The sequence below is a fragment of the Trachypithecus francoisi genome, unplaced genomic scaffold (genome assembly GCF_009764315.1).
Source record: "Trachypithecus francoisi isolate TF-2019V2 unplaced genomic scaffold, Tfra_2.0 Lachesis_group20, whole genome shotgun sequence".
In the NCBI taxonomy this organism is placed as follows: Eukaryota; Metazoa; Chordata; class Mammalia; order Primates; family Cercopithecidae; genus Trachypithecus; species Trachypithecus francoisi.
Window position 1 is genome coordinate 39,821,448 of NW_022681466.1, and position 24,482 is coordinate 39,845,929.

At 47.1% G+C, this 24,482-nt stretch overlaps 2 protein-coding genes across 6 annotated transcripts in view; one reads left to right on the top strand and one right to left on the bottom strand.

Moving 5' to 3' along the window:
- The first annotated feature begins 7,538 nt into the window (after positions 1–7,538).
- The window catches only part of HELZ (helicase with zinc finger), a 194,101-nt gene continuing 177,157 nt past the window's right edge, over positions 7,539–24,482 (top strand). For 2 of the 5 annotated variants that reach the window (XM_033183898.1, XM_033183902.1), the window contains exons 1-3: positions 8,288–8,357; positions 12,754–12,809; positions 18,288–18,344. The gene's annotated coding sequence lies outside the window, so the exon portion shown is untranslated. Of the gene's footprint in view, positions 7,693–8,287; positions 8,358–12,753; positions 12,810–18,287; positions 18,345–18,396; positions 18,547–24,482 lie in introns of those variants that run through there. The other 3 variants (XM_033183899.1, XM_033183900.1, XM_033183901.1) reach the window with 3 other exon arrangements.
- LOC117067995 (translation initiation factor IF-2-like) lies at positions 7,706–16,822 on the bottom strand. The gene is made up of 3 exons (XM_033185268.1): positions 16,711–16,822; positions 8,297–8,799; positions 7,706–8,015 (listed from the first exon to the last, which is right to left on the bottom strand). The coding sequence occupies exons 1-3, from the start codon at positions 16,820–16,822 to the stop codon at positions 7,728–7,730; spliced, it is 903 nt and encodes a 300-aa protein (XP_033041159.1). The 3' UTR covers positions 7,706–7,727.

A 24,482-nucleotide genomic window follows, 5' to 3' on the forward strand; every position in this document is an offset into this window, starting at 1 on the left:
AAATTAAAAAATTAGCTGGGCCATGGTGGCACGTGCCTATAGGTGTGCCACCTACTCAGGACGCTGAGGTGGTAGGATTGCTAGAGCACAGGAGGTTGAGGCTGCAGTGAGCCTTTTTTGTGCCACTGTACTCCAGCCTGGGTGACAGAGCAAGACCCTGTCTCAAAACAAAAATTAATATTTCATTGTATGTATCTACCACATTGTATTTATCCATTGGTCCATCAGTGGGCACCTGTGTTGCTTTCATCTTTTGGCTATTATGGATAATATTATGAATGAGGCTGTACAAATATTTGAGATTCTGCTTTCGTTTGGGCATATACCCCGAATTAGAACTGCTGGATTACGTGGAGATTCTACGTTTAATTATTATTACTTTTTTTGAGACGGAGTCTTACTTTGTCGTCCAGGCTAGAGTGCAATGCATGGTCTCGGCTCACTGCAACCTCCACCTCCCAGGTTCAAGTGATTCTTGTGCCTCAGCTTCCTGAATAGCTGGGATTGCAGGCATGTGCCACCACACCAGGGTAATTTTTGTATTTTTAGTAGAAATGGGGTTTTGCCACGTTGGCCAGGCTGGCCTTGAACTCCTGACCTCAAGTGATCTGCGCACCTCAGCCTGGGTGCGGTGGCTCATGCCTGTAATCCCAGAACTTTGGGAGGCCAAGGTGGGCGGATCAGCTGACCTCAGGAGTTGAAGACCAGCCTGGCCAACATGGTCAAACCCCGTCTCTACTAAAAATACAAAATACAAAAAAAAAAACCAAAATAGCCCGTGTGGTGTTGCATGCCTGTAACCTGGGAGGTAGAGGTTGCAGTGAGCCGAGATCGTGCCTCTGCCCTCCAGCCTGGGAGACAGAGCAAGACTCAGTCCTGACCTCAAGTGATCCGCCCACCTCAGCCTCCCAAAGCATTGGGATTATAGGCGTGAGCCACTGCACCTGGCCTCTATGTTTAATTTTTGAGGACCTGCTATACTGTTTTCTTAAGCAGCTGTACCATTTTACATTCCCATTAGCAATGCGCAAGGGTACATCCTTGACAACACTTGTTATTTATTTATTTTCTAATAGTGGCCATCTTAATGGGTGTGAAGTGGTATCCTTTGCCCATTTTCAAATCAGATTGGTTTTTTTGTTTGTTTGTTTTTTTGGTCATTGTTGTTGAATTGTAGGCATTCTTTGTCTATTCCGGATGTTAACCCCTCACCAGATATACGGTTTGTAAATATTTTCTCCCATTTCTCTCATTCTGTAGGTTGCCTTTCATTTTGTGTGTGTGTGTGTGTTTTTTTTGGGGGATGGTAACTCTCACTTTGTTGCCCAGGCTGGAGTGCAGTGGTGTGATCTCAGCTCACTGCAACCTCCGCCCCTCACGTTCAAGCGATTCTTGATTCTCGTGCCTCAACCTCCCGAGTAGCTGGGATCAGATGACATGCATGAGCCACCATGCTAATTTTTGTATTTTTTGTAGAGACAGGATTCGCCATGTTGGTCAGGATGGTCTCGAACTCCTGGTCTCAAGTGAGCCACCCGCCTCGGCCTCTCAAAGTTCTGAGATTACAGGCGTGAGCCACCGTGGGCAGCCCATTATAATTTCTTTCTTTCTTCCTTTTTTTTTTTTTTTTAGATGGAGTCTCACTCTTGTCGCCCAGGCTAGAGTGCAGTGGGGCACGATCTCGACTCACTACAACCTCTGCCTCCCGGGTTCGAGTTTCTACTGCCTCAGCCTCTGGAGTAGCTGGGAGTACAAGTGCCCACCACCACGCCCAGCTAATTTTTGTACTTTGAGTAGAGATGGGGTTTTGCCATGTTGGCCAGGATAGTCTTGAACTCCTGACCTCAGGTGATCTGCCCGCCTCGGCCTCCCAAAGTGCTGGGATTACAGGTGTGAGCCATTGTGCCCGGCCCTAATTATTTCTTTAGAGTCAGTATGTATTTATTTTTACCCATATTTTTACCATTTTTGTCTTCTATTTGGGATAATTTCCCTTGTGCCTGAAGAACCGTTATAGTATTTCCTTTAGTGTAAATTGCTGGTGGCAAATTTTCTTAGTTTTGAATGTCCCAAAATATTTTGCATTTAATTTCATTCTTGAAGTATACTTTAGCTGAATTGAAAATTTTAGGTTTCCTGAATTTTTTTTTTTTTTTTTGAGATGGAGTCTCGCTCTGTCGCCCAGGCTTGAGTGCAGTGGTGCGATCTTGGCTCACTGCAACCTCCGTTTCCTAGGTTCAAGTTATTCTTCTCCTGCCTCAGCCTCCTGAGTAGCCAGGATTACAGGCACGGGCCACCATGCCCAGCTAATTTTTGTATTTTTAGTAGAGACGGGGTTTTACCATGTTGGTCAGGCTGGTCTCGAACTCCTGACCTTGTGATCTGTCCGCCCTGGCCTCCCAAACTGCTGGGATTACAGGTGTGAGCCACCGTGCCTGGCCTGAATTTTAAAAAAAAAATTAAAAAGTATCATTCACTTGTCTTGATGTTCATTGTTTTTGTAGAAAAGTTGTCTAATTGTTGTGTCTTGAAGGCACTCTGGCTGTTTTGAAGATTTCTCTCTGTCTTTTGCCCTTTTTTTTTTTTTTTGAGATGGAGTCTGGCTCTGTCGCCCAGGCTGGAGTGCAGTGGCCAGATCTCAGCTCACTGCAAGCTCCGCCTCCCGGTTCATGCCATTCTCCTGCCTCAGCCTCCCGAGTAGCTGGGACTACAGGTGCCCGCCACCTCCCCCGGCTAGTTTTTTGTACTTTTTAGTAGAGACGGGGTTTCACCATGTTAGCCAGGATGGTCTCAATCTCCTGACCTTGTGATCTGCCCGTCTCGGCCTCCCAAAGTGCTGGGATTACAGGCTTTGCCTTTTGTTTTTAACAATTTCCCTGTATCAGCCTAAATTTGAGTGTGTTTTTTTTTTTTTTGGTGCAGTCTCTGTCACCCAGACTGGAGTGGAGTGGTGCAATCTTGGCTTACTGCAACCTCTGCCTCCCAGGCTCAAGCCGTCTTCTTTTTTTTTTTTTTTTTTTTTTTTTTTTTTTTGAGACGGAGTCTTGCTCTGCCACCCAGGCTGGAGTGCAGTGGCCGGATCTCAGCTCACTGCAAGCTCCGCCTCCCGGGTTTACGCCATTCTCCTGCCTCAGCCTCCCGAGTAGCTGGGACTACAGGCGCCCGCCTCGTCGCCCGGCTAGTTTTTTTTTTGTATTTTTAAGTAGAGACAGGGTTTCACCGTATTAGCCAGGATGGTCTCGAACTCCTGACCTCGTGATCGCCCGTCTCGGCCTCCCAAAGTGCTGGGATTACAGGCTTGAGCCACCGTGCCCGGCCTCTCAAGCCGTCTTCTTATCTCAGCCTCCCGGGTAGCTGGACTACACGCGTGCATCGCCACACCTGGCTAATTTTTTTTTTTTTTTTCCCAAGACGGAGCCTCGCTCTGTCGCCCAGGTTGGAGTGCAGTGGCGTGATCTCGGCTCACTGCAACCTTTGCCTCCCGGGTACAAGCAATTCTTCTGCCTCAGCCTCCGGAGTAGCTGGGATTACAGGCACCTGCCACCACGCCCGGCTAATTTTTGTATTTTTAGTAGAGATGGGGTTATACCATGTTGGTCAGGCTGGTCTTGAAATGCCAGGCTAATTAAAAAAAATTTTTTTTGTAGGCTGGGCGCAGTGGCTCATGCCTGTAATCCCAGCACTTTGGGAGGCCAAGGCAGGTAGATCACAAGGTCAAAATATCGAGACCATCCTGGCCAACATGGTGAAACCCCATCTCCACTAAAAATACAAAAAAAATTAGCTGTGAGTAGTGATGCGCGCCTGTAATCCCAGCTACTCAGGAGGCTGAGGCAGGAGAATCGCTTTAACCCAGGAGGCGGAGGTTGCAGCGAGCCAAGATCATGCCACTGCACTCCAGTCTGGTGACATGGCAAGACTCTGTCTCAAAAAGGAGATGGGAGCTGAGGACTGGAGGGAACCCAGGACGGTGGATGTCTTCCTTTCTCTCTTTAAAACACTTTTTTGTAGAAATGATGATTTCACTATATTATGCAGGTTGGTCTCAAACTCCTCAGCTCAAGCAATCCACCCACCTCAGCCTCCCAAAATTTTGGGATTACAGGTGTGAGCCATAAATTGAACTTTCAAAACTGACTTTCATAGGGTTGTGGTTGGTGTCTTTCATTAGTTTTTTAAAGTTCTCAATTATTATTTCCTTGAATTTAGCTTTTGCCCTACTCTCTATCCTCTCCTTCTGTGACTCCAATTGTATGTATACACGTTAAGATCTTTTCATGTATCCTTTATGCCATTTACCTTCGCTTTTGTATTCTCCGTCGTTTTATCTCTTTATACCTTACTCTGGACGTTCTCTTTTGATATAACTTGCTATTCACTAATTTCCTCTTCAGCTTGGTCTAAACTACTGCTAATATTATCGTGTAATTTCATTTTTTATTTTGTTTATAATATTTTTTAGTTTTAGAATTTCCATTTTGTTCTTTTTTTTAACGATATTTTTGCTCAAATTTCCAAACTTGTATCTTACCTCCTTTGGCATTGTAGCTTCCCGAGTAGCTGGAGCTATAGGCATATGCCACCATACCTGGCTCTTTTTCTTTTTGGTTTTTTGTATTTTTTTGTAGAGATGGGGTCCCACTATGTTACCCAGGCTGGTCTTAAGCGAACCTCCTGTCTTGGTGTCCAAAAGTGTTGGGATTATAGGTGTGAGCCACTGTGCCTGGCCATGTGTTTACATTTTTAAAGAGTTGGGGGCCAGCTGTGGTGGTTGATGCCTGTAATCCCAGCACTTTGGGAGGCCTAGGCAGATGAATCACTTGAGGTCAGGAGTTTAAGACCAGCCTGGCTAACATGGTGAAACCTACTGTTTCTTTGTTTTTTTTTTTTTGAGATGGAGTCTCATTCTGTCGCCCCGGCTGGAATGCAGTGGCTGGATCTCAGCTCACTGCAAGCTCCGCCTCCCGGGTTTACGCCATTCTCCTGCCTCAGCCTCCTGAGTAGGTGGGACTACAGGCGCCCACCACCTCGCTCGGCTAGGTTTTTGCATTTTTTAGTAGAGACAGGGTTTCACCATGTTAGCCAGGATGGTCTCGATCTCCTGACCTCGTGATCCGCCTGTCTTGGCCTCCCAAAGTGCTGGGATTACAGGCTTGAGCCACTGCGCCCGGCCGAAACCTACTGTTTCTATTAAAAAATCCAAAAAGTTAGCTGGGTGTGGTGGCGCATGCTTGTAATCCATTATTTGGAAGGCTGAGGCAGGAGAATAGCTTGAATCCAGAAGGCAGAAGTTTCAGTGAGCCAAGATTGTGTCACAGCACTCCAGCCTGAGCAACAGATCTAGACCCTGTCTGGAAAAAAAAGTTGGGGAAAAAAACCCTAAAAGACAACAAAAAAGAGAGAGACAAAGAGAAACAGAACATTACTCAACAGAGAATACATATAGTTCTCAAGGCTTAAAATATTTACTATATGGCCCTTTATGTAAAACATTTGCTGATACTTGTTCAGTTGAGCTGTTAAAAGCAAATGTTCCTAGGGCAAAAGGACCCCAAATGTTAGAATCACCTTCCTTTTCTGTCTACTATTGGTAGTTTTTCACTCTTTTTACCCAGCTGTGTTCAAAATGCCTTAAAAAATATGATCTACTTTGTTTTCGCTGTCCTCAATGGCAGGGTTAGCCTGCATTATCCAGTCCACCTGAGATTGCGCTACTGCACTCTAGCTTGGGCAACAGAACAAGACTCCGTCAAAAAAAAAAAACAAAAAACAAAACAAAAAAAACAGAAAAAAGAAAAGATGATCACAATGTCTGGGGCAACAGGGATCTCAATGGAAGGAAGCTTGGGGCGCTGCAGGGAAAGAGAGAAGGCCAGCCTGGACCCCTGCTGGTGAGGGAAGGCGGGACCACCTCACAAAGGAGCTTGTAGGCCATGGTTGGGAATTTGGGTTTTATTCCAAGGTTCCAGCACAGGAGTCCAGGTTTGATTTACATTCATCAAATGTCACAGTGTTGGTCAGGTAGAGGACGAATTGTACCTACATATTCGTATCCAGGAGGGACAGGAAGAAGAGTCGGCAGGCCATCCCACCTCAGGCAACAGAGAGTGTATTTGACAAGGTTGGGCTTGGATGCACACATTGCAGGCAGTGAATGGGTTGGACAGTCACACAAACTGAACACTTATTTGGGTCAATGACTATACAAGGCAAAGAAAGGCTGCCTATCAAAGAAACGTGTTTGGGAGACAGGGTCCTTGCCCTCAGCTTATTTCCTGTTTACTTAAATTAGGTTGGTGCAAAAGTCATCGCGACTTTTGTCATTACTTTTGCATTAACCTAATAGTAAACTCAGAGCACACACAGAAAGGTGCCATGCAAACAAAACCACCATTAAGTCAGTGCATACCAGTGGCTAAATAACTGCAAAAGAGGAATTGGAAAATAATCAAGTGGGGTACCCTGGAAAGAGACGCTGGAGCCTTCTTTAGACGGGACAAGCATTCCCTTTTCCAGCAGGTGGGGTGTTGCCAACCCACCAGCCTAGCCCATGCCCTTGGTGGCTACCTGGCTGGGCCGTCTAAGAACCTGGCTCCAGGCTCCAGTTTCTCCACTTATTCCGAGGTGAGAAGCGGGTGACTCAGGGGCGGTTGCTCCCCAGCACGCTGCGTTCTTGGCTGGGAATGACTCACTACCTCGTTCCCTCCTTCACGAGTGACCCGGGGCCAATCCCTTAATGTGTCTACACCTCACTCTTCTCATCAGACCGGGACAATTGCCTGGTGGAGTTTTTGACTCCCCAGGGGCAGGGCTCCTGTCTGCCACCGTCCACGTTTCTAGTGAGGCCGATGACAGGGTCCGGAGGAGCGTAAAACCCTCGGGTAGACCCAAGGCCCCAGGCCCTCCCCGTGCACCGAAAGGGGGTTTTAATGCCAGTGTGTCTGCGTTCTTTTAAAGGGAGAGCCGTTCAACAGCATTTTGTACCGAATACAATTCGCAAGCATTCCTGGCTTGGAGAATTTTCTTTTGGGTATCTCCTTGTAAAAACTTGCTTGGAAAAAAAAAAAAAGCAACTGGAGCAGGCCTTCAAAGACAGCAAAGCAGGGACCAGAGGCTCTGGGGAGAGCGCGGGCGGGGGCAGACAAAGGGGCCTCCGTTGCTGCGGAGACCTGGGCGGCTGGACGCAGGGGTCAGTAACTCTGCTCGCCCCGCGCAGCCGAAAGCGGGCGCGGTGTCGCGGGGAGAGGATGCCCGGCAGCAGGGTGGGCGGCGGGCTGGGGGTGCTCGCCCGGGTCCGAGACCTCGGCCCGCGCCGAGGCGCCCCGCACTTTCCAGCGCAGCGGGTCGCAGCCCGGAGACGCCGGGCGTCCCCGCCTCCAGCCTCCCGAGCTGCAGCGGCGCCCGCGGTTCTCCCCCGGCCCGCCAGGTGGACCCGGACCAGCTCACCCTGCTCTCTGTCCGGGACCCTCCCCCGTGCCTGGCTGCCTCCGCGCCCCGCCCCGCCCCGCCTGCAGCCCGCAGCCCGCGCCCCAGATTACCTGCCCCGAAGTCACAGTCCGCAGCCTGGACGCTCCCAGGCTGGATCCGCGGAGCCCGGAGCCACATTCCTAGGGGAGGGGTCCCCACCTAGAGGGTCGCGGATCTCGTTACCCGCCAGGAGGAGGAGACCGCGGGAGGCAGAGTAAACAAGGGGTAAAAAGTTGCATTTGGCTCATTTTTTTTTTTTTTCAAATCGTGCTTCGACGCTGGTGGACTCGGGGACACGGCGTCCTCCCAGTTCCCGGAGCCCGACGGCCCCGGGGCGGCTTTCCTAGGGCAGAGGCACCTCTCCGGGCGGCGGGTGAGGAGCTGGTCTGCCGGGCCCTGAAGGCGACCCCGGCCGCTCGCTGGCTTCCTGGAAGCGCGGCCGCAGGAGCAGAAAGGCTCACATCCACGCGCACAAATAAATCCGGGAGCAGCTCCGCGTCGCCGGCGGCAAGGAAACCTCGGGCTGATTCAATGCAGACGTGGGGCGTCTGCCCGGGCAGGAGCGCGGCGGGGCAAGAGGAGCAGGCGTGGGGGCAGGGAGGCCGGGGCAGGAGAAAATGAGAAAACCCCAAAGCCACGTTTTAAAAATGCGGGTGAATTTTCAATGCCGTCAGCCCGGGGGAGGGGAGGGGGTCAGCTGCGGGCGCCGGGGTAGGCGGTCCACCCGGGGCAACTTTCCGGGCGGGAGGCGCGGCCGGAGGGGGCGGCGCCGGCGGCGGGAGGCGGGAGTCGGGGGCGGGGGGGAGTCACTTTAAAGGCTCTTTCTTACCCATAATGCTTTGTGAGGACGTTGACAAGTGGATCCAAGACGGCGTAGAAAGTAATGACAGGTAAGTGCTGACTTCCCCCTTCTCTGCTCCTGGGGCCGCTCCGCGAGCTCCCGGAGCTCTCCGGGGAGGGGACCCGACTCCCTTCCGGTGTCCCGGACCCCGGGCGCGGCGGCCCCGGGGCGGGTTGGGGGCCGGGGCGGCCCGCGGCGGGGCCTGGAAAGCGGGGCTCTTCGAGGCGAGGCCCGGACGCTGGGGCTGTTTACAGCTTCTTCCCCACTTAGTCCCCTTCCCCTCCGCTGGGGCCCGCGGCGCCCTGGGCCCTGGCCGGAGAGGGGGCCTTGCACGCCCGGCCCGGGAGCCAGCGGGAGGTTTCTCCGGCCCGGGGCACTCTGGGAGGGGGACTCGAGCCTCCCGGCACGTTCCCCTCCTCCGGGTCGCGGCTGGGGGTGGGGAGCGTGCGGGCCTCCCACGCCCCGCTCGATGCCCCCCCTCAGGGCTCGGACTTACACCGGGTGGGGCGGGGGCTGGAGCGGGGGCGTCGGGAAAAGTGGGTCAGGGGTGCGCCCCCTCCCTCCCCCGCGGAGGGCTCTCGGCCCGAGATTCACTTTCTTCCCCCCCTTTCCCGGCCCCCTCCTCGGAAATGCTCTTTGGCCCACAAGCACATCAACGAAAATAAAGATAGGCTCTCTTTTCCTAGAGATTCCTTGCGAGTACTCCAGTACCCTTTTCAAGGGCTCACAGACTGCAGTCTTGCCTAGGGAACTTTGATTCTTCTCCCCCAAATTATTGGAGCCTTCTGCACCCTCGCCTGTGCTGAGAATTCTTCAGACAGGGCTGGAAGCCAGGGTCCTCTGATTGTTCTTGGATCGGGATCCTCAGGTTTTGTTTGCAATTCAAAAATTGTCATTCCTTCTCCCTCACAACTTAACACTTTTCAGGCAAATCGTTAATATAATAAGAAGTGTAACTTCACAGAGACAGTGGATTCCTGGAGCGGAGGAAGGAGGGAGGAGTTGTCTGTCTTGCCTAGTTTGTTCTTAATTTTGCTCTCAAACTCATATTAACTAAATTTCCTCTCCTTCATTTCTTTCTGTTTTTGAAAGTAAGGTCAGCCCGTGTTGAAAAAGATGACTTTGTTATGTTTTTGAGTTTTAAGAGCATTGTATAATCTATTCTTTTATCTTACTGAAAGGAAATGTTTTAAGGTCAAAAAACAGACTCATTGCAAAGCTGCGCACTGTACCATTGTTTGTAACTTTTTCCATTTTAAATGTGGATTGTTTTGACAAACGGAGGCAAGATGGTGCATTTCCGGGTTTTTCATCACCAACTTTTCCCCGTGTGCGCGAGGATGCAGCTGGCGCCCGGGAAGGTGCAGACCAACCAGGCATGCGCCAGGTGACGTCAATCCGAAGAGATCAAGATTTACCTGGTGGCACCTGCGGGGCCTTCCCCCCTCCTCCCCTGACGCGTCTGTGCCCCGCCTATTGCCCTTCCACTCCTAGAAAAGCCACTCCCGGCAGATGCACGGGGCGGGCTTCCTCAGCCCCTACCTTTGTCGGGACTGCATTAGGAACTCTACTGGGTGACTCTCTCGGCCTCCTTTGCCGGAGGCCAACAGACTTCACCCCCATACCTTTTTCTCTGGAGCTAGATGACCAAAGAATAAATTTGCAGTTTTGCTTTTAGCCTTGCCTACTCGCTGGTTCTTTTGTGCTCGCTCTGGTGGTCTTAGAAAAACAAATCAGTTGGTGCCGAAGACCCGGGAGGAGACCCCTCCTCAGGCCTCTAAGGGTTGAGGAACCTCCTCCTGCTCCCACGCGGCAGACGGACCAGGACCTGAGTGAGACCCGCTTCCCTCACTCTCACGGCCTTTCTGGGGTAAGTGCCCTTGTCTCCTCTTTACCTCCCTCGGCCAGAAATCCTGCGCAGGTCCGAGGTCCATTTGGAGCCACCAAGTGGCTCGGGAGACCCGTTCAGGACGGAGACGTCCGCCTGAAGGTAATCTCCATTTTGGCTTCAAGAGCCTCCAGTTAGTCTCTGCTGGTTCCAAAGGACGCTTTGAAGCCAGGCAGGGATCCATTTCCATTTCCATTGTGTCCATTGTGTAAGTAAAGAGGAAACAAACGGGAAACCCCCAGTCCAAATTTCCAAAGAGCACCCCCTTAGGGTGCCTCCTAGCCAATTTAAAAAACCTTACAGCTTGAACAAGACCTTAGGAGGAAGCGGTTAATTGTCCTTTCCACTGTGGCGTGATCGATCTCAGCAATTTCTGCCAGCGGCTAGGCAAGTGGTCCGAAATTAATTACGTACAAGGCTTTGGGCCTTATGCTCTCGTCCCGACCTGCCCTATATTCCTCCTTCTCTCCAGGCTCTCTCCACCCCCTCCCTTCCTGCCCAGACTCCTCTTTCCTCCTCCTTATCTACTAGTAATCCACTCGGTCCCGTGCCTCCTTCGGGGCCCCCAACTGGCTGTCTTGAGTCCCCTATCTCTGCCCACACCCTCCTACAGTGTTAGCACCTTGTGAGAGGTGGCTGGGGCAGAGGGGGTAGTCAGAGTACATGTCCCTTTTTCGTTGGCCGATCTTTTCAAAATTGAGAAGCGTTTAGGCGATTTCTCAGCTAATCCTACCATATACATAAAGGAATTTAGATACCTTTGTCAGGCCTATGACTTAACTTGGCATGACCTCCAGGTTATCCTAACCTCTACCCTAAACTGACTGAGGTTCTAACCCAGTATACCCGGTTAGATCTGGCCTCCCCCACAGGGGCCACTATTTTGGCGTCTTATTTCATTTCTCAATCAGCTCCTGACATTCGTAAGAAACTTCAAAAGGTAGAGGATGGTCCTCAGGCACCAATACAAGACCGGTTAAATTAGCCTTTAAGGTCTATAACTCCAGAGAGGAGACGGCAAGCTCGCCTTGAACAGAAGTTACAGCTCCTAGCAGCGGCTTTACAGCCCAGTTGTAACCGCAGGCCAGAGAGTACACACTCCGCAGACTCCAAGGCTACAAAAGGAGCCTGCTATAAGTGCAGCAAAGCAGGACACTATGCCAACAGGTGTCCGCAAGGTCCCCGAGCCCCAACGCAGCCTTGCTATAAGTGCAAGGCATCAGGACATTGGACCAGTGAATGTCCTAACCCTCGTCCACCAGCAACCCCCTGCCCTGCTTGCCAGCAGGGAGGACACTGGAAGTCTGATTGCCCCATCCTGAGAACAGGTGCTGCGTCTCCACGTGACCCCCTTTCCCAGGATCCTGGGAGCTCCTTCCAGCTCCTACATCTAGACGACGACAACTGAAGGTGCCGAGACTCGGGGACCCCCATCACCCTCGCCGAGCCGCGGGTAACTCTCCTGGTAGCGGGTAAGACAATCAATTTTTTAATCAACAGCGAGGCTACCTATTCCGTTTTGCCGTCCTTCTCTGGACCTAGCCTTCCATCCAATATCTCTGTAGTAGGAGTAAGCGGAAAGCCATCCACTCCACAAAAACTCCACTCCTTAATTGCTGCCTGGCCAACAACTACTCTGCGCACTCGTTCCTCATTCCCAGCTAAAAAGGGCCCTTACCGAAAGCAATCAGTGGAAATCAGTTTGGCTTTCCCCGCTCGCCTCAAACTTACTAATTTTCTTAACTATCTCATACTCCTCAACCTTGCTGGGACCTTCCTTCTGGGTTTTGTCCCTATTCCAACAAATGCTTCCATTCCTCATTCCTATACTAATACTGTGCCTTATTTTATTCTTCATCCATACATCCAAATGCCAACCATGGGCCCCGACCTTGACGACGCCCCTTAACAGCAGGAAGTAGCCAGACAGACCACGGTGCCCCTTATCACTATTACCAATAAAAGGTTGGAATGTTTTGACGAACGGAGGCAAGATGGTGCATTTCCGGGTTTTTCATCACCAACTTTTCCCGGTGTGCGCGAGGATGCAGCTGGCGCCCGGGAAGGTGCAGACCAACCAGGCATGCGCCAGGTGACGTCAATCCGAAGAGATCAAGATTTACCTGGTGGCACCTGCGGCGCCTTCCCCCCTCCTCCCCTGACGCGTCCGTGCCCCGCCTATTGCCCTTCCACTCCTAGAAAAGCCACTCCCGGCAGATGCACGGGGCTGCACGGGGCGGGCTTCCTCAGCCCCTACCTTTGTCGGGACTGCATTAGGAACTCTGCCCGAGAGCTCTACTGGGTGACTCTCTCGGCCTCCTTTGCCGGAGGCCAACAGACTTCACCCCCATACCTTTTTCTCTGGAGCTAGATGACCAAAGAATAAATTTGCAGTTTTGCTTTTAGCCTTGCCTACTCGCTGGTTCTTTTGTGCTCGCTCTGGTGGTCTTAGAAAAACAAATCATGGATGCCCTTTCACTTCAGGCTGATAAAATGTTTGCTGCTGATAATGTCTGTTACTGGTGTTGTATAGACACATCTTTTCTATTTGCCTCAGGAATTGGATGAAGTAATTGATCACTAATGAACTACAGTGCTGGTGAGATGTGTAAGGTGAGACTGCAGTTGAAAATAATTTCCTTTTTTTCCTCCTTTATTTTAATCAACGTCTAAGAGTAGGGCTGAAACTGAGTAATTTGATGGGGCCATCTTTGTTTTCCAAATATATCACTCAGTCAGATGGGTCTATGGGCAGGGCTAGATTTAGAAAGGAAAAATAAGTTGAATGTACCAATCTTTTCAGTTGCTCCAACATACTCAAACATAGTGGTACTTAACTTAGAGCCAAATGTTACTTGCAGATTCTTCACCAGGGATAATTATAGTTTGCCTATTCAAATTTTCTTGCGTAACTTTACTTGGATGTCTTAATTTTATTTGTATTTTGGTGTCTATCACCTACTATACGTTTAGTACCGGTGATTATGTATATGGATTTTGTGTGTACCTGGTTTATGGGACTCTTGTAAAGTATACCCTTTCCGTTGGAAAGAATTAGGCAGGTCAGTCACTCCTGCTTTTATTTTCTGAAAAATGGAGTAGTACTTTTCTCTTTAATGATTATTTTGAAATAAAGATGATAGTGTTGAGATCTGTTTAGCTTATTAGGGATAAGACTAGTTTGTCATTATGTCCTGATCACACATGGTGTGTGAATTCAGACTGCTTTATTTAATCTAATTTGTAATGCTTTGGATTTAAAGGATATTATTGATACAGTGTTAGTGAATAGTTTTCTGTGCTACAGAGAGGAAGAGAAGTTTGCTACTTTAACATTTTTTGCAAGCAGTTTTCTGAACTTAAAATATTTTACTAACTTTTTTTTAGAAAAACATAAGTAATTGTGGTCTATTGGTTACTGTAGGTTTTTTTTTTTTTTTCTTTTTCTCTCTCTCCACACATCTGGGCCTCTGGATTGTGAAATCTTCTCACAAATTTTTCATGTCTATCACAACATCTGTTTAAGAAGAATAAGCTGTCCTTTTTTTTTTTTTTCTAGATTGAGGCATGTAATTGACATTTTGCCTTAAAAAAATAAAAGGAGAGGAAGGTAGACATAAACCAAGATCTTTTGTAAATGCACATATCACATTTTCTTGTATTTGAAACTCAGCAGTGCTTATGTTTATTTCATGTAATTTTTGTTTTTGGCAGAGCAAATATGGATTTTTAAATTTATTTTTATTTTGCAGATGGAGGCATATTCCTGCCTTAGACCTCCCAATTTGAACTTTATATGTTTTTATATAGAGAGATTTTATATATATCTATCATTTTATATATATCTATGATTTTATATATAGATTTTTTTTTTTTTTCTTTTTGAGACGGAGTCTTGCTCTGTTGCCCAAACTGGAGTGCAGTGGCTGGATCTCAGATCACTGCAAGCTCCGCCTTTCGGGTTCACACCATTCTCCTGCCTCAGCCTCCCGAGTAGCTGGGACTACAGGTGCCCGCCACCTCGCCCGGCTAGTTTTTTTGTATTTTTTAGTAGAGACGGGGTTTCACCGTGTTAGCCAGGATGGTCTCGATCTCCTGACCTCGTGATCCGCCCGTCTCGGCCTCCCAAAGTGCTGGGATTACAGGCTTGAGCCACCGCGCCCGGCCTTTTTTTTTTTTTTTTTTTTTTTTTTTAACACAGAGTTTCATTTCACTCTTGTTGCCCAGGCTGGAGTGCAATGGTGCGATCTCAGCTCACTGCAACCTCTACCTCCCAGGTTCAAGCGATTCTCCTGCCTCAGCTTCCCGAGTAGGGGTTATAGGCATGTGCCACCACACCCGGCTAATGTTGTATTTTTAGTAGAGAGAGGGTTTCACCATGTTGGTCAGGCTGGTTTTGAACTCCTGACCTCAGGTGATCCACCCGCCTTGGCTTCCCAAAGTGCTGGGATTACAGGCGTGAGCCACCATGCCTGGCCTTATCTTATTTTTTGAAACCTACAGATAACTTTGTGGAAAGGAGCCAGTGGTCTGCTTTTTGCCTTTGGAGATGTTTGTTTGTAGTCTAAAATGGAATATTTAGAATTAGGTAATCTCGTGTGGCTAGTGTTTGACCTGAATTGTGTCAAGACATTTTCCACAGTTCTCACACATGTAGACTATGTGAAGTGTTAGTATTAATTTCAAAGCGAAGTTAGTGGTTGGCCACTGAACAACTTGTTACACAGAGTATTCTAAAATGGGAAATGCCATAGTATTGAAGGTTGTGGTGAGGTAGAAGTCTGTGTCTCTGAGCTGAATAAAGACATAGCTTTTTTAGTCTGTCCTTTTGGCTGGGAAGCTAGGACACTATTTTTAGGTAAGGCTGTAGTTTTTGGGAGTAAGTACCTTTCTATTAGCTGGTAAGCTTGATTATTGCATTTGTTAACAAGTTTTATTTATTTATTTATTTTTTTTTTTTTTGAGACGGAGTCTCGCTCTGTCCCCCAGGCTGGAGTGCAGTGGCCGGATCTCAGCTCACTGCAAGCTCCGCCTCCCGGGTTCACGCCATTCTCCTGCCTCAAGCCTCCCGAGTAGTAGCTGGGACTACAGGCGCCCGCCACCTCGCCCGGCTAGTTTTTTGTACTTTTTAGTAGAGACGGGGTTTCACCGTGTTAGCCAGGATGGTCTCGATCTCCTGACCTTGTGATCCGCCCGCCTCGGCCTCCCAAAGTGCTGGGATTACAGGCTTGAGCCACCGCGCCCGGCCTACAAGTTTTATTTTCTAATGCCACAGATATTAAAATGCATTGTCTTAAAGTTGGTATATATTTATAGACCGTCCAGTTTTCACTGGAGGAGGAGTGATGCCAAAACAACAGGAAAAGTAATTTTTACTTGCAAAGGGCCTCTTGTAATTAAAAAATCTACAGCATATTCATGAAAGGCTAGGAATAGTGTGCAGAGGGACCTACAAGTAAGCAGCCCAGATCTGATAGATGCATGTGTTTTCTGTTTAAGCAGTAGGCTTGTCATTAATATTGAATGAGGCCGGGCGCGGTGGCTCAAGCCTGTAATCCCAGCACTTTGGGAGGCCGAGACGGGCGGATCGCGAGGTCAGGAGATCGAGACCTTCCTGGCTAACACGGTGAAACCCCGTCTCTACTAAAAATACAAAAAACTAGCCGGGTGAGATGGCGGGCACCTGTAGTCCCAGCTACTCGGGAGGCTGAGGCAGGAGAATGGCGTAAACCCGGGAGGCGGAGCTTGCAGTGAGCTGAGATCTGGCCACTGCACTCCAGTCCGGGCAACAGAGCGAGACTCTGCCTCAAAAAAAAAAAAAAAAAAAAAAAAATATTGAATGTAGATTAGTCTTTAATTGTCTGTCAGAGACCCTAAGATCCAAATACAGGCCCCATACAAGAAATAAGGACCTTTGCCTGTTGTTTCAAATGTGTAGAAGATTTCGGGCCAAGTTTACCAACAATAGTTATCCAAGAGATGGAGAGGAACTACTTAAAAAAATTATAAGCAAATTTTTAGGTTTAATTTTCATAAACAGGTGAATGTACATGCAGATGTAAGCAGATGTAATTGGATTTCTAAGTAATGTTTTGAAATGTTTTCCAGAAGATAAGTGATACAAGTGGAGAGTATGCCATACATACCATCTTGCCATTCATTTCAGTTGATGAGTACAGTCAGGGTTACTTCTGTAGCATTGGCTAGAAGCAGCATATAGCATGATAGTTTATTGCTTTGAAGGTGGCTGGGATAATAGTTTTGGGTAATCTTGAATCAATTAGAAGTTAATATTCCTCTTTTTAAAAGACCACTGTAGATATAACAGGAAGAATTTTATTTATATATACATGTGATAACTACTTTGGTCAACTTTTAATTATTTAAAAGAAATGGAAAGTTTTTCATCTAATACCAACAGTCACACGGACTTGTTTACTCTTGCGAATCGTGCTGGGTCAGTTTCTCCAAGTAAGAGCAGGAAGTTGTTTGGTAAAGCAAAGTGTATACATACCTCTTGCCTTGAACAAAAAAGAACTTGATTCATTGTCAGGTTCTTCAAAGAATGCATGGCATCTTTGTTGACTGAACTGTTCTGAAGTGTGAATGTTTGTGATTTTTGTCATTTCTGTGCCATATTTTAGGTGTTCTTGGCACATCTGAGTTTGCCTTTTTGCTTCCTTCTGCAGAAATTATCTTTGTTGTGAGGAAAATATCCTGTAATGCGAGCTTCCTGTCAGTAGGCAATGTGTTTAACTAATATAGTTTTAAAAACTTATTTATTTTTGGCCGGGCGCGGTGGCTCAAGCCTGTAATCCCAGCACTTTGGGAGGCCGAGACGGGCAGATCACGAGGTCAGGAGTTTGAGACCATCCTGGCTAACACGGTGAAACCCCGTCTCTACTGAAAAATACAAAAAAAAAAAAAGCTAGCCGGGCGAGGTGGCGGGCGCCTGTAGTCCCAGCTACTCGGGAGGCTGAGGCAGGAGAATGGCGTAAACCCGGGAGGCGGAGCTTGCAGTGAGCTGAGATCCGGCCACTGCACTCCAGCCCGGGCGACAGAGCAAGACTCCGTCTCAAAAAAAAAAAAAAAAAAAACTTACTTACTTTTATGCAAAACTCCTGTATGCTTATGGTAAACAAATTTGAGCAGTACTTAAGTACGTAAAGTAAAAAAGGTTAAAAAGAAAAAAGCCTCTGTTCTTCCTCTGTCTCTAGTCCTGCTCCCCTGAGCTGAATCTGGTAAACAGCTGGGTGTCATTTAGCTTTTGGAAAACCTCTCTATTCCTGAGATATTCTGGCAGTGTGGAAGTAGAGTGAGAAGTCAGAAAAGGCATGGTCATTGAACCAGAGTTTGGATGTTGTGCAAAGACTATTCTGTTATTTTCTGTGATAAGTAATGATGATAAACTACCATCAGCTTAGGATAACTATAATTTGAATTGTGAAACACGAAAATAGTTAATTCTTTAGTCAGGTTGGTAAAGTTTTGATTTGTTGATCTTTTAAAAGAAATATGCGTGAATTTAATTCATGTAATGTTAGGGCTGGTGGGGGTTAATGGTAGTAATGAATTACCATCTGTTGAATTTTAAGATATATGCACAGTATATTTACTATAGGCTTTTTATAACTCATCATCTCCTTTAATTCTCATAGCAACTCACGAGATAGTTATTTCCATTTTACAAAGGAAGAAATTCAGGCTTAAGTGTGACTCAACTAACGTAATGTCACGAGACCAGTAAAGTAGTGGAGCTGGTGTTCTTTCTGGAAAGCCTGTGCTCTTCTTTCTCTAGCTAGTCTGAGTGACTTATTTTCCAGGTAAGGAAATTAGGCCTGAAGAAATTAAATGAATTGCTCAAGGTCACACAGCTCAGTAGTAGCAACATTAAACCAAGCTTGTTTTTAATCTTCGGAGGCTTATCTCAAGACTCTTGGTCCAGTGCTGGTCATGCTACATTTTATTGAACTAGTGTGGACCAAAACACCATATGCTGGGGAGTATTGGATACAAACGCTTTGGAACTGATACCTTGGTGAATGGTGTTTTCTACTATGTATTAAAAAAACTTTCTTCTTTGTCTTTCAGAAATTATAAAGAGCTCTGATGGGCTATTTGGGTGATACCCAGTGCAGTGAACTGCAGGTGAGTAAGGTTTAGGAGAAGTTTATTTAGAAAACAAGAATTTTATAATGCCTGAAAGAATAAGGTGGGACAAGGGTGAAGTGATACAGGGCTGTAGTGAAACGGTGGTAACCTGAAGGCACAGATGCTAACGGAATCGGTTACTTCTGGAACAGACTGAATGATGAACAAGCTCCCAAGAGACTGCCTGCTGCCTTGTCAGGTTAGTGTGTGTGAAAAGAGTGAGGGTAGGTTAATCTTCCACTTCCGTTCAGATGAGTAACTGCATAGGGGCTCAGCCTCTCTGTGTGCTATTGGAACTTGAGAGGTCCTTCAGTTTTTGTGTCAACATTCTTCAGTGGCGATTACTTTGTTCTCCAATGAACTTGGTTAAGTATTGAATTGTTTTTCCTGTTATCTGATGTTTACGTAGTGTCATGAATGATTATATATATCTGCAGTTTTGAGGATCTAAATACTGAGAACAAACATATCAATAGAAACAAAAGGTTGAACTTTTTTTCCTAGTTGTTGTACTACCTCTATTGATACTATTAGTCTTTCAGATTATTTACCTTTTACTACAATGCCTGTTAATTAAAAACAGTTAAGTCTTGAGTATGTATTATTTCACAGTATTTAATCTTCTTGGTCAGCTAAGGTATCTTCATCTTTCATTATTATACTTAGGAAATGGTGATACTACAGAAATAAATTAGAAGGCTTTTAATGCTTTCCTTTTGAGCATCAGAGTTAAAATTGTTATTATTATTTTTGAGATGGAGTTTCGCTCTTGTCACCTAGGCTGGAGTGCAGTGACACCATCTCAGTTCACTGCAACCTCCGCTTCCTGGGTTCAAGTGATTCTCCTGCCTCAGCCTCCCGAGTAGCTGGGATTGCAGGTGCTTACCACCACGCCCAGCTAATTTTTGTATATTAGAGACAGGATTTCACCATTTTGGCCAGACTGGCCTCAAACTCCTGACCTCAGGTGATCTACCCACCTCGGCCTCCCAAAGTGCCAGGATCACAGGCGTGACCCACCGCACCCGGTCTAAAATTATTTTTTAATTAATTTTCTTTTTTTTTTTTTTTTGAGAGACGGAGTCTTGGCACTGTCACCCAGGCTGGAGTGCAGTGGCACAATCTCAGCTCACTGCAACCTCTGCCTCCCAGGTTCAAGAGATTCTCCTTACCTTAGCCTCCCAAGTAGCTGGAATTATAGGCGCCCACCTCCACACCTGGCTAATTTTTTTGTATTTTTAGTAAAGGTGGGGTTTCACTATGTTGGCCAGGCCGGTCTCGAACTCCTGACCTCATGATCCACCTGCCTCAGCCTGTCAAAGTGCCGGGATTACAGGTGTGAGCCACCATACCTGGCCATGAATTTTCAATACTTGTCTTTTGTGAGATGTCATCTGCATAACGCTTCAGCTCTTTTTTTTTTTTTTGAGACGGAGTCTCGCTCTCGTTGCCGAGGCTGGAGTGCAGTGGGGCAATCTTAGCTCACTGTAACCTCTGCCTCTTGGGTTCAAGCGATTTTCCTGCCTCAGCCTCCCAAGTAGCTGAGACTATAGGTGTGCCCCACCACGCCTGACTAATTTTGTATTTTTGCTAGAGATGGGGTTTCACCATGTTGTTCATGCTGGTCTCGAACTCCTGACCTCAAGTGATCCACCCGCCTTGGCCTCTCAAAGTGCTGGGATTACATATGTGAGCCACTGTGCCCGGGTAGCTTCAGCTCTTAATAAAATGACTTTCCATCCTCCCTTTTGCACTTTGGCTGTGTAAGACTTAAAAGAGTATCTCCAGCTATTTTTTTTTACTCATCTGGTTTAAGCTGGACTTTTTAGCTTTGTGTTTTTTGTCGTTAAAAAAAAAACTATCTACATTTTGCTTTTAATTGTTCTCAGGTCTCCTGGCCCCTGGTTCTTTGATTTGTCTGAGTCCACACTGCCTTTTAACTGATAGAGTTCACTGCTAAGTCAGCAAGTTGGCCTTGAGAATCCCAGAGATTTTAGTGTGCCAATACGGTATATTTTTAGGGTTTACAGTGAAACTTGGGCTGAGTACTTGCTGACTGGTTAAAGTAATAAAGAAGTAAATTGTTAAAGCAATAAACAAAAAAATTTTTTTTCAAGACAGAGTCTCACTCTGTCACCCAGGCTGGAGTGTACTGGTGGGATCTCGGCTCACTGCCACCTCTGCCTCCTGGGTTCAAGCGATTCTCTTGCCTCAGCCTCCCTAGTAGCTGGGACTTTGCCATGTTAGTCAGACTGGTCTCGAATTCCTGACCTCAGGTGATCTACCCGCCTTGGCCTCCCAAAGTGCTGGGATTACAGGCGTGAGCCGCCGCGCCTGGCCAGGTTCTTTGTTTCTTGATGTTTGCTCTTTTTGCATGATGTGTCTCCCACTGGTTCATAGGGATGGTCAGAGGACCAATTGAGGCAGTTGGCTTGTCCTTGAAAATTTGGGTTTGGGTTAGTTATAGGTCATCATGACCAAGGAGAGTATGAAAACACCTAGTCAAGGCCAAAGTGAGCAGTAGAAGGGAGGGGTGGTCCTTTTGAGACTTTATCAAGCTTGTTTCCTGGAACCCCTTTGTTTCCTCAGTAGGGTAGAACTTTATTACTTAATGTTGAATAAATTGATATTAAATAAATTGTTAAATGTTGGGTTATTATCCTAAGACAATTGATTTTCTTTTTGGCATTTCATTTCAAAATATACATTTTTAAAATTCATTTTAAATTATGATACATTATAGTTTGATTTTTAAAAACTTGCTGTATCATGAAACATTTACATCTTTCAGATTTTATAATTTAACTTTATATATTGAAAGGCTGCAAAAATAATTTCATCAAGTCATGCTACAATTTACCTGAGTCTTTTTATGTTAAGTATTTATACTGCTGTCTGGCTGGTTTTCACTTAACACTTTAATCTACATCATTGTAGATATTGTTGCATTTTTTCTTTCCTTTTTTTTTTTTTTTTGAGACGGAGTCTCGCTCTGTCGCCCAGGCTGGAGTGCAGTGGCCGGATCTCAGCTCACTGCAAGCTCCACCTCCCGGGTTTAGGCCATTCTCCTGCCTCAGCCTCCCGAGTAGCTGGGACTACAGGCGCCCGCCACCTTGCCTGGCTAGTTTTTTTGTATTTTTTAGTAGAGACGGGGTTTCACCATGTTAGCCAGGATGGTCTCGATCTCCTGACCTCGTGATCCACCCGTCTTGGCCTCCCAAAGTGCTGGGATTACAGGCTTGAGCCACTGCGCCCGGCGCATTTTTTCTAATGATATCTTAAGGATAAATTTTGGAGTCTATTATTATGTTCAAGGGTATCAATGTTTTTATGGCTCTTCACATATATTGTCCTACTGTTTTCAAGGGTGTTATACTAGTTTGTGCTCCTAAGAGATATGGATACACCTGTTTTACCATAAGTAGTACAGAAAACCATTTTTTCCTCAGAAGTTTTTGTGAATTTAGTAGTGTAAAATGGCACTTTCATTTATTTGTTATATAATGTTGAATTTAACTATTTGAGCCTCTTTATGGTGAATTGTTTGTTGATATCTGTTGCTGTATTATGCAGTTAACTATTGTAGGCTTTGGTAAAGCTTGTATAACATGGTCAGTACAAATTGTTTATAAGAGAGTATGGTCGAAATGGTAAATAATCTTGGGAAGAGTGGTTGAAGGGGAACAGATGGATTATTCCAGGATTCAGTTCAGCAAGTATTTATTGGGCATCCGCTGTGAGCCCCTTTGTATCACTGTGACCTCTGAGTGGTTCTCGAGTTCCTGTGATGGCATGTGCTGGGTTGAAGCAGGACACTGCTTGAGGCTTGACCATTTGTGGGTTCTGGCTTCTGTTGTCTCTCTTTTTTTTTTTTGAGATGGAGTCTCGCTCTGTTGCCCAGGCTGGAGTGCAGTGACATGATCTTGACTCACTGCAACCTCCGCCTCACTGGTTCAAGTGATTCTGCTGCCTCAGCCTCCTGAGTATCTGGGATTACAGACTCGCACTACCATGCACTGCTATTTTTTGTATTTTTAGTAGAGGTGGGGTTTCACCAGTGTTGTTCAGGCTGGTCTTGAACTCCTGACCTCATGATCCACCCGCCTCGGCCTCCCAAAGTGCTGGGATTACAGGCGTGAGCCACCATGCCTGGCCTTCTATTGTCTCTTTGTGGCTGCTTGGATTGCTGAGAAGACCACAACTGTCTAGGCCATCTTTAACTCATTCAGGGCATACCAGTGTGCCATGGCACACCCTTTGAGAAGCTCTGTTCTGAGGGATCCAGAGATAAAGGAAACATTATCTGTAGAGAGAATGGGGCCCCCACAAATGAAAGGACTAATAGGAGCCATTGAAGGGGGCCATACAAGGTGCTTCGGGATTAAGTGGAGGGAGCGATACTACCTCCTTGGGAATATCAGGGAACGCTTCAACTGAAGAGGTGGCATTTAAATCACACCACCAGGAAGCCGAGAAGCAAAGGGAAAAGGGCATTCTGGAGGGAAGTCTGGGGGTTATATCAGAAATGTGGGTGTCAGGAAATTGCATATTCAAGTTTCCTGGGTCCTAGGATACATAAAGGAACATAATGGAAGGTAAGTGCCAATAGATGAGGACTGGGTTTTGGGGAGTTCTTTTTTTTTTTTTTTGAGACGGAGTCTCGCTCTGTCGCCTGCGCTGGAGTGCAGTGGCCGGATCTCAGCTCACTGCAAGCTCCGCCTCCCGGGTTTACGCCATTCTTCTGCCTCAGCCTCCCCAGTAGCTGGGACTACAGGCGCCCGCCACCTCGCCCGGCTAGTTTTTTGTATTTTTTAGTAGAGACGGGGTTTCACCGTGTTAGCCAGGATGGTCTCGATCTCCTGACCTCGTGATCCACCCGTCTCGGCCTCCCAAAGTGCTGGGATTATAGGCTTGAGCCACCGCGCCCGGTCTGAGTTCTTTTTTTTAATGTTTAACTTTTTCTTATTTTTATTTTTTATAAAGTTAGGGGATGCTGTGTTCCCCAGGCTGTCTTGAACTCCTGGCCTGAAGCACTTGGCCTCCCAAAGTGCTGGGATTACAGACCTGAGCCACCACGCTTGGCCTTGGTGTTTCTTGAATGTTAGAGTAAGGATGAGTATGATGGATTGTAGGGAAGAGAATTGAGAGACTGGGCCTTTAGTTGGGTTCGTAGTAGTCTAAGGGAGGGCTATGGGAGCCTGAATGGAGTTGGTGGTCATGGAAAGGATTCAAGAATTATTTTGGAGGTTAAATGGAGAGATGTGGTGACTAATTAGATGGGGTAGGGTGGGAACAGTTAATTCTGTATCTGTTTTTTTTTTGTTTTCTTTATTTCTTTTTTTTTTTTTTGAGGCGGAGTCTCGCTGTCTCCCAGTCTGGAGTGCAGTGGCGCAATCTCGGGTCACTGCAAGCTCCACCTCCCAGGTTCACGCCATTCTCCTGCCTCAGCCTCCCGAGTAGCTGGGACTACAGGCACCCGCCCGGCTAATTTTTTGTATTTTTAGTAGAGACGGGGTTTCACTGTGTTAGCCAGGATGGTCTCCATCTCCTGACCTCGTGATCCACCCGCCTAGGTCTCCCAAAGTCCTGGGATTACAGGCGTGAGCCACCGCGCCTGGCCCTTTCTTTTTTTTTTTTTTTTTTTTAAGACGGAGTCTCGCTCTGTCGCCCAGGCTGGAGTGCAGTGGCCGGATCTCAGCTCACTGCAAGCTCCGCCTCCCGGGTTTACGCCATTCTCCTGCCTCAGCCTCCCGAGTAGCTGGGACTACAGGCATCCGCCACCTCGCTCGGCTAATTTTTTGTATTTTTTAGTAGAGATGGGGTTTCACCGTGTTAGCCAGGATGGTCTCGATCTCCTGACCTCGTGATCCGCCCGTCTCGGCCTCCCAAAGTGCTGGGATTACAGGCTTGAGCCACCACGCCCGGCCTCTTTTTTTTTTTTTTTTTTAAGTACAGTGGCTCGATCTCGGCCCTCTGCAACCTCTGCCTCCTGGGTTCAAGCGATTTTCTCGCCTCAGCCTCTCTAGTAGCTGAGATTACAGGCACGAGCTACTACGCCCACCTAACTTTTGTATTTTTTGTAGAGATGGAGTCTTACCACATTGCCCAGGCTGGTCTTGAACTCCTGAGCTCAAG

Bases quoted from the DNA above. Each gene is read 5' to 3' on its own strand.
- LOC117067995 (XM_033185268.1), bottom strand. From the start codon at position 16,822: ATGACAAAAATCACAAACATTCACACTTCAGAACAGTTCAGTCAACAA. The intron at 8,800-16,710 runs GTATGTATACAC...ACCCGGTGTAAG, and splicing joins TTTTTTGTTCAAGGCAAGAG to TCCGAGCCCTGAGGGGGGGC. The intron at 8,016-8,296 runs GTAAGAAAGAGC...CTGCCCGGGCAG, and splicing joins GTCCTCACAAAGCATTATGG to ACGCCCCACGTCTGCATTGA.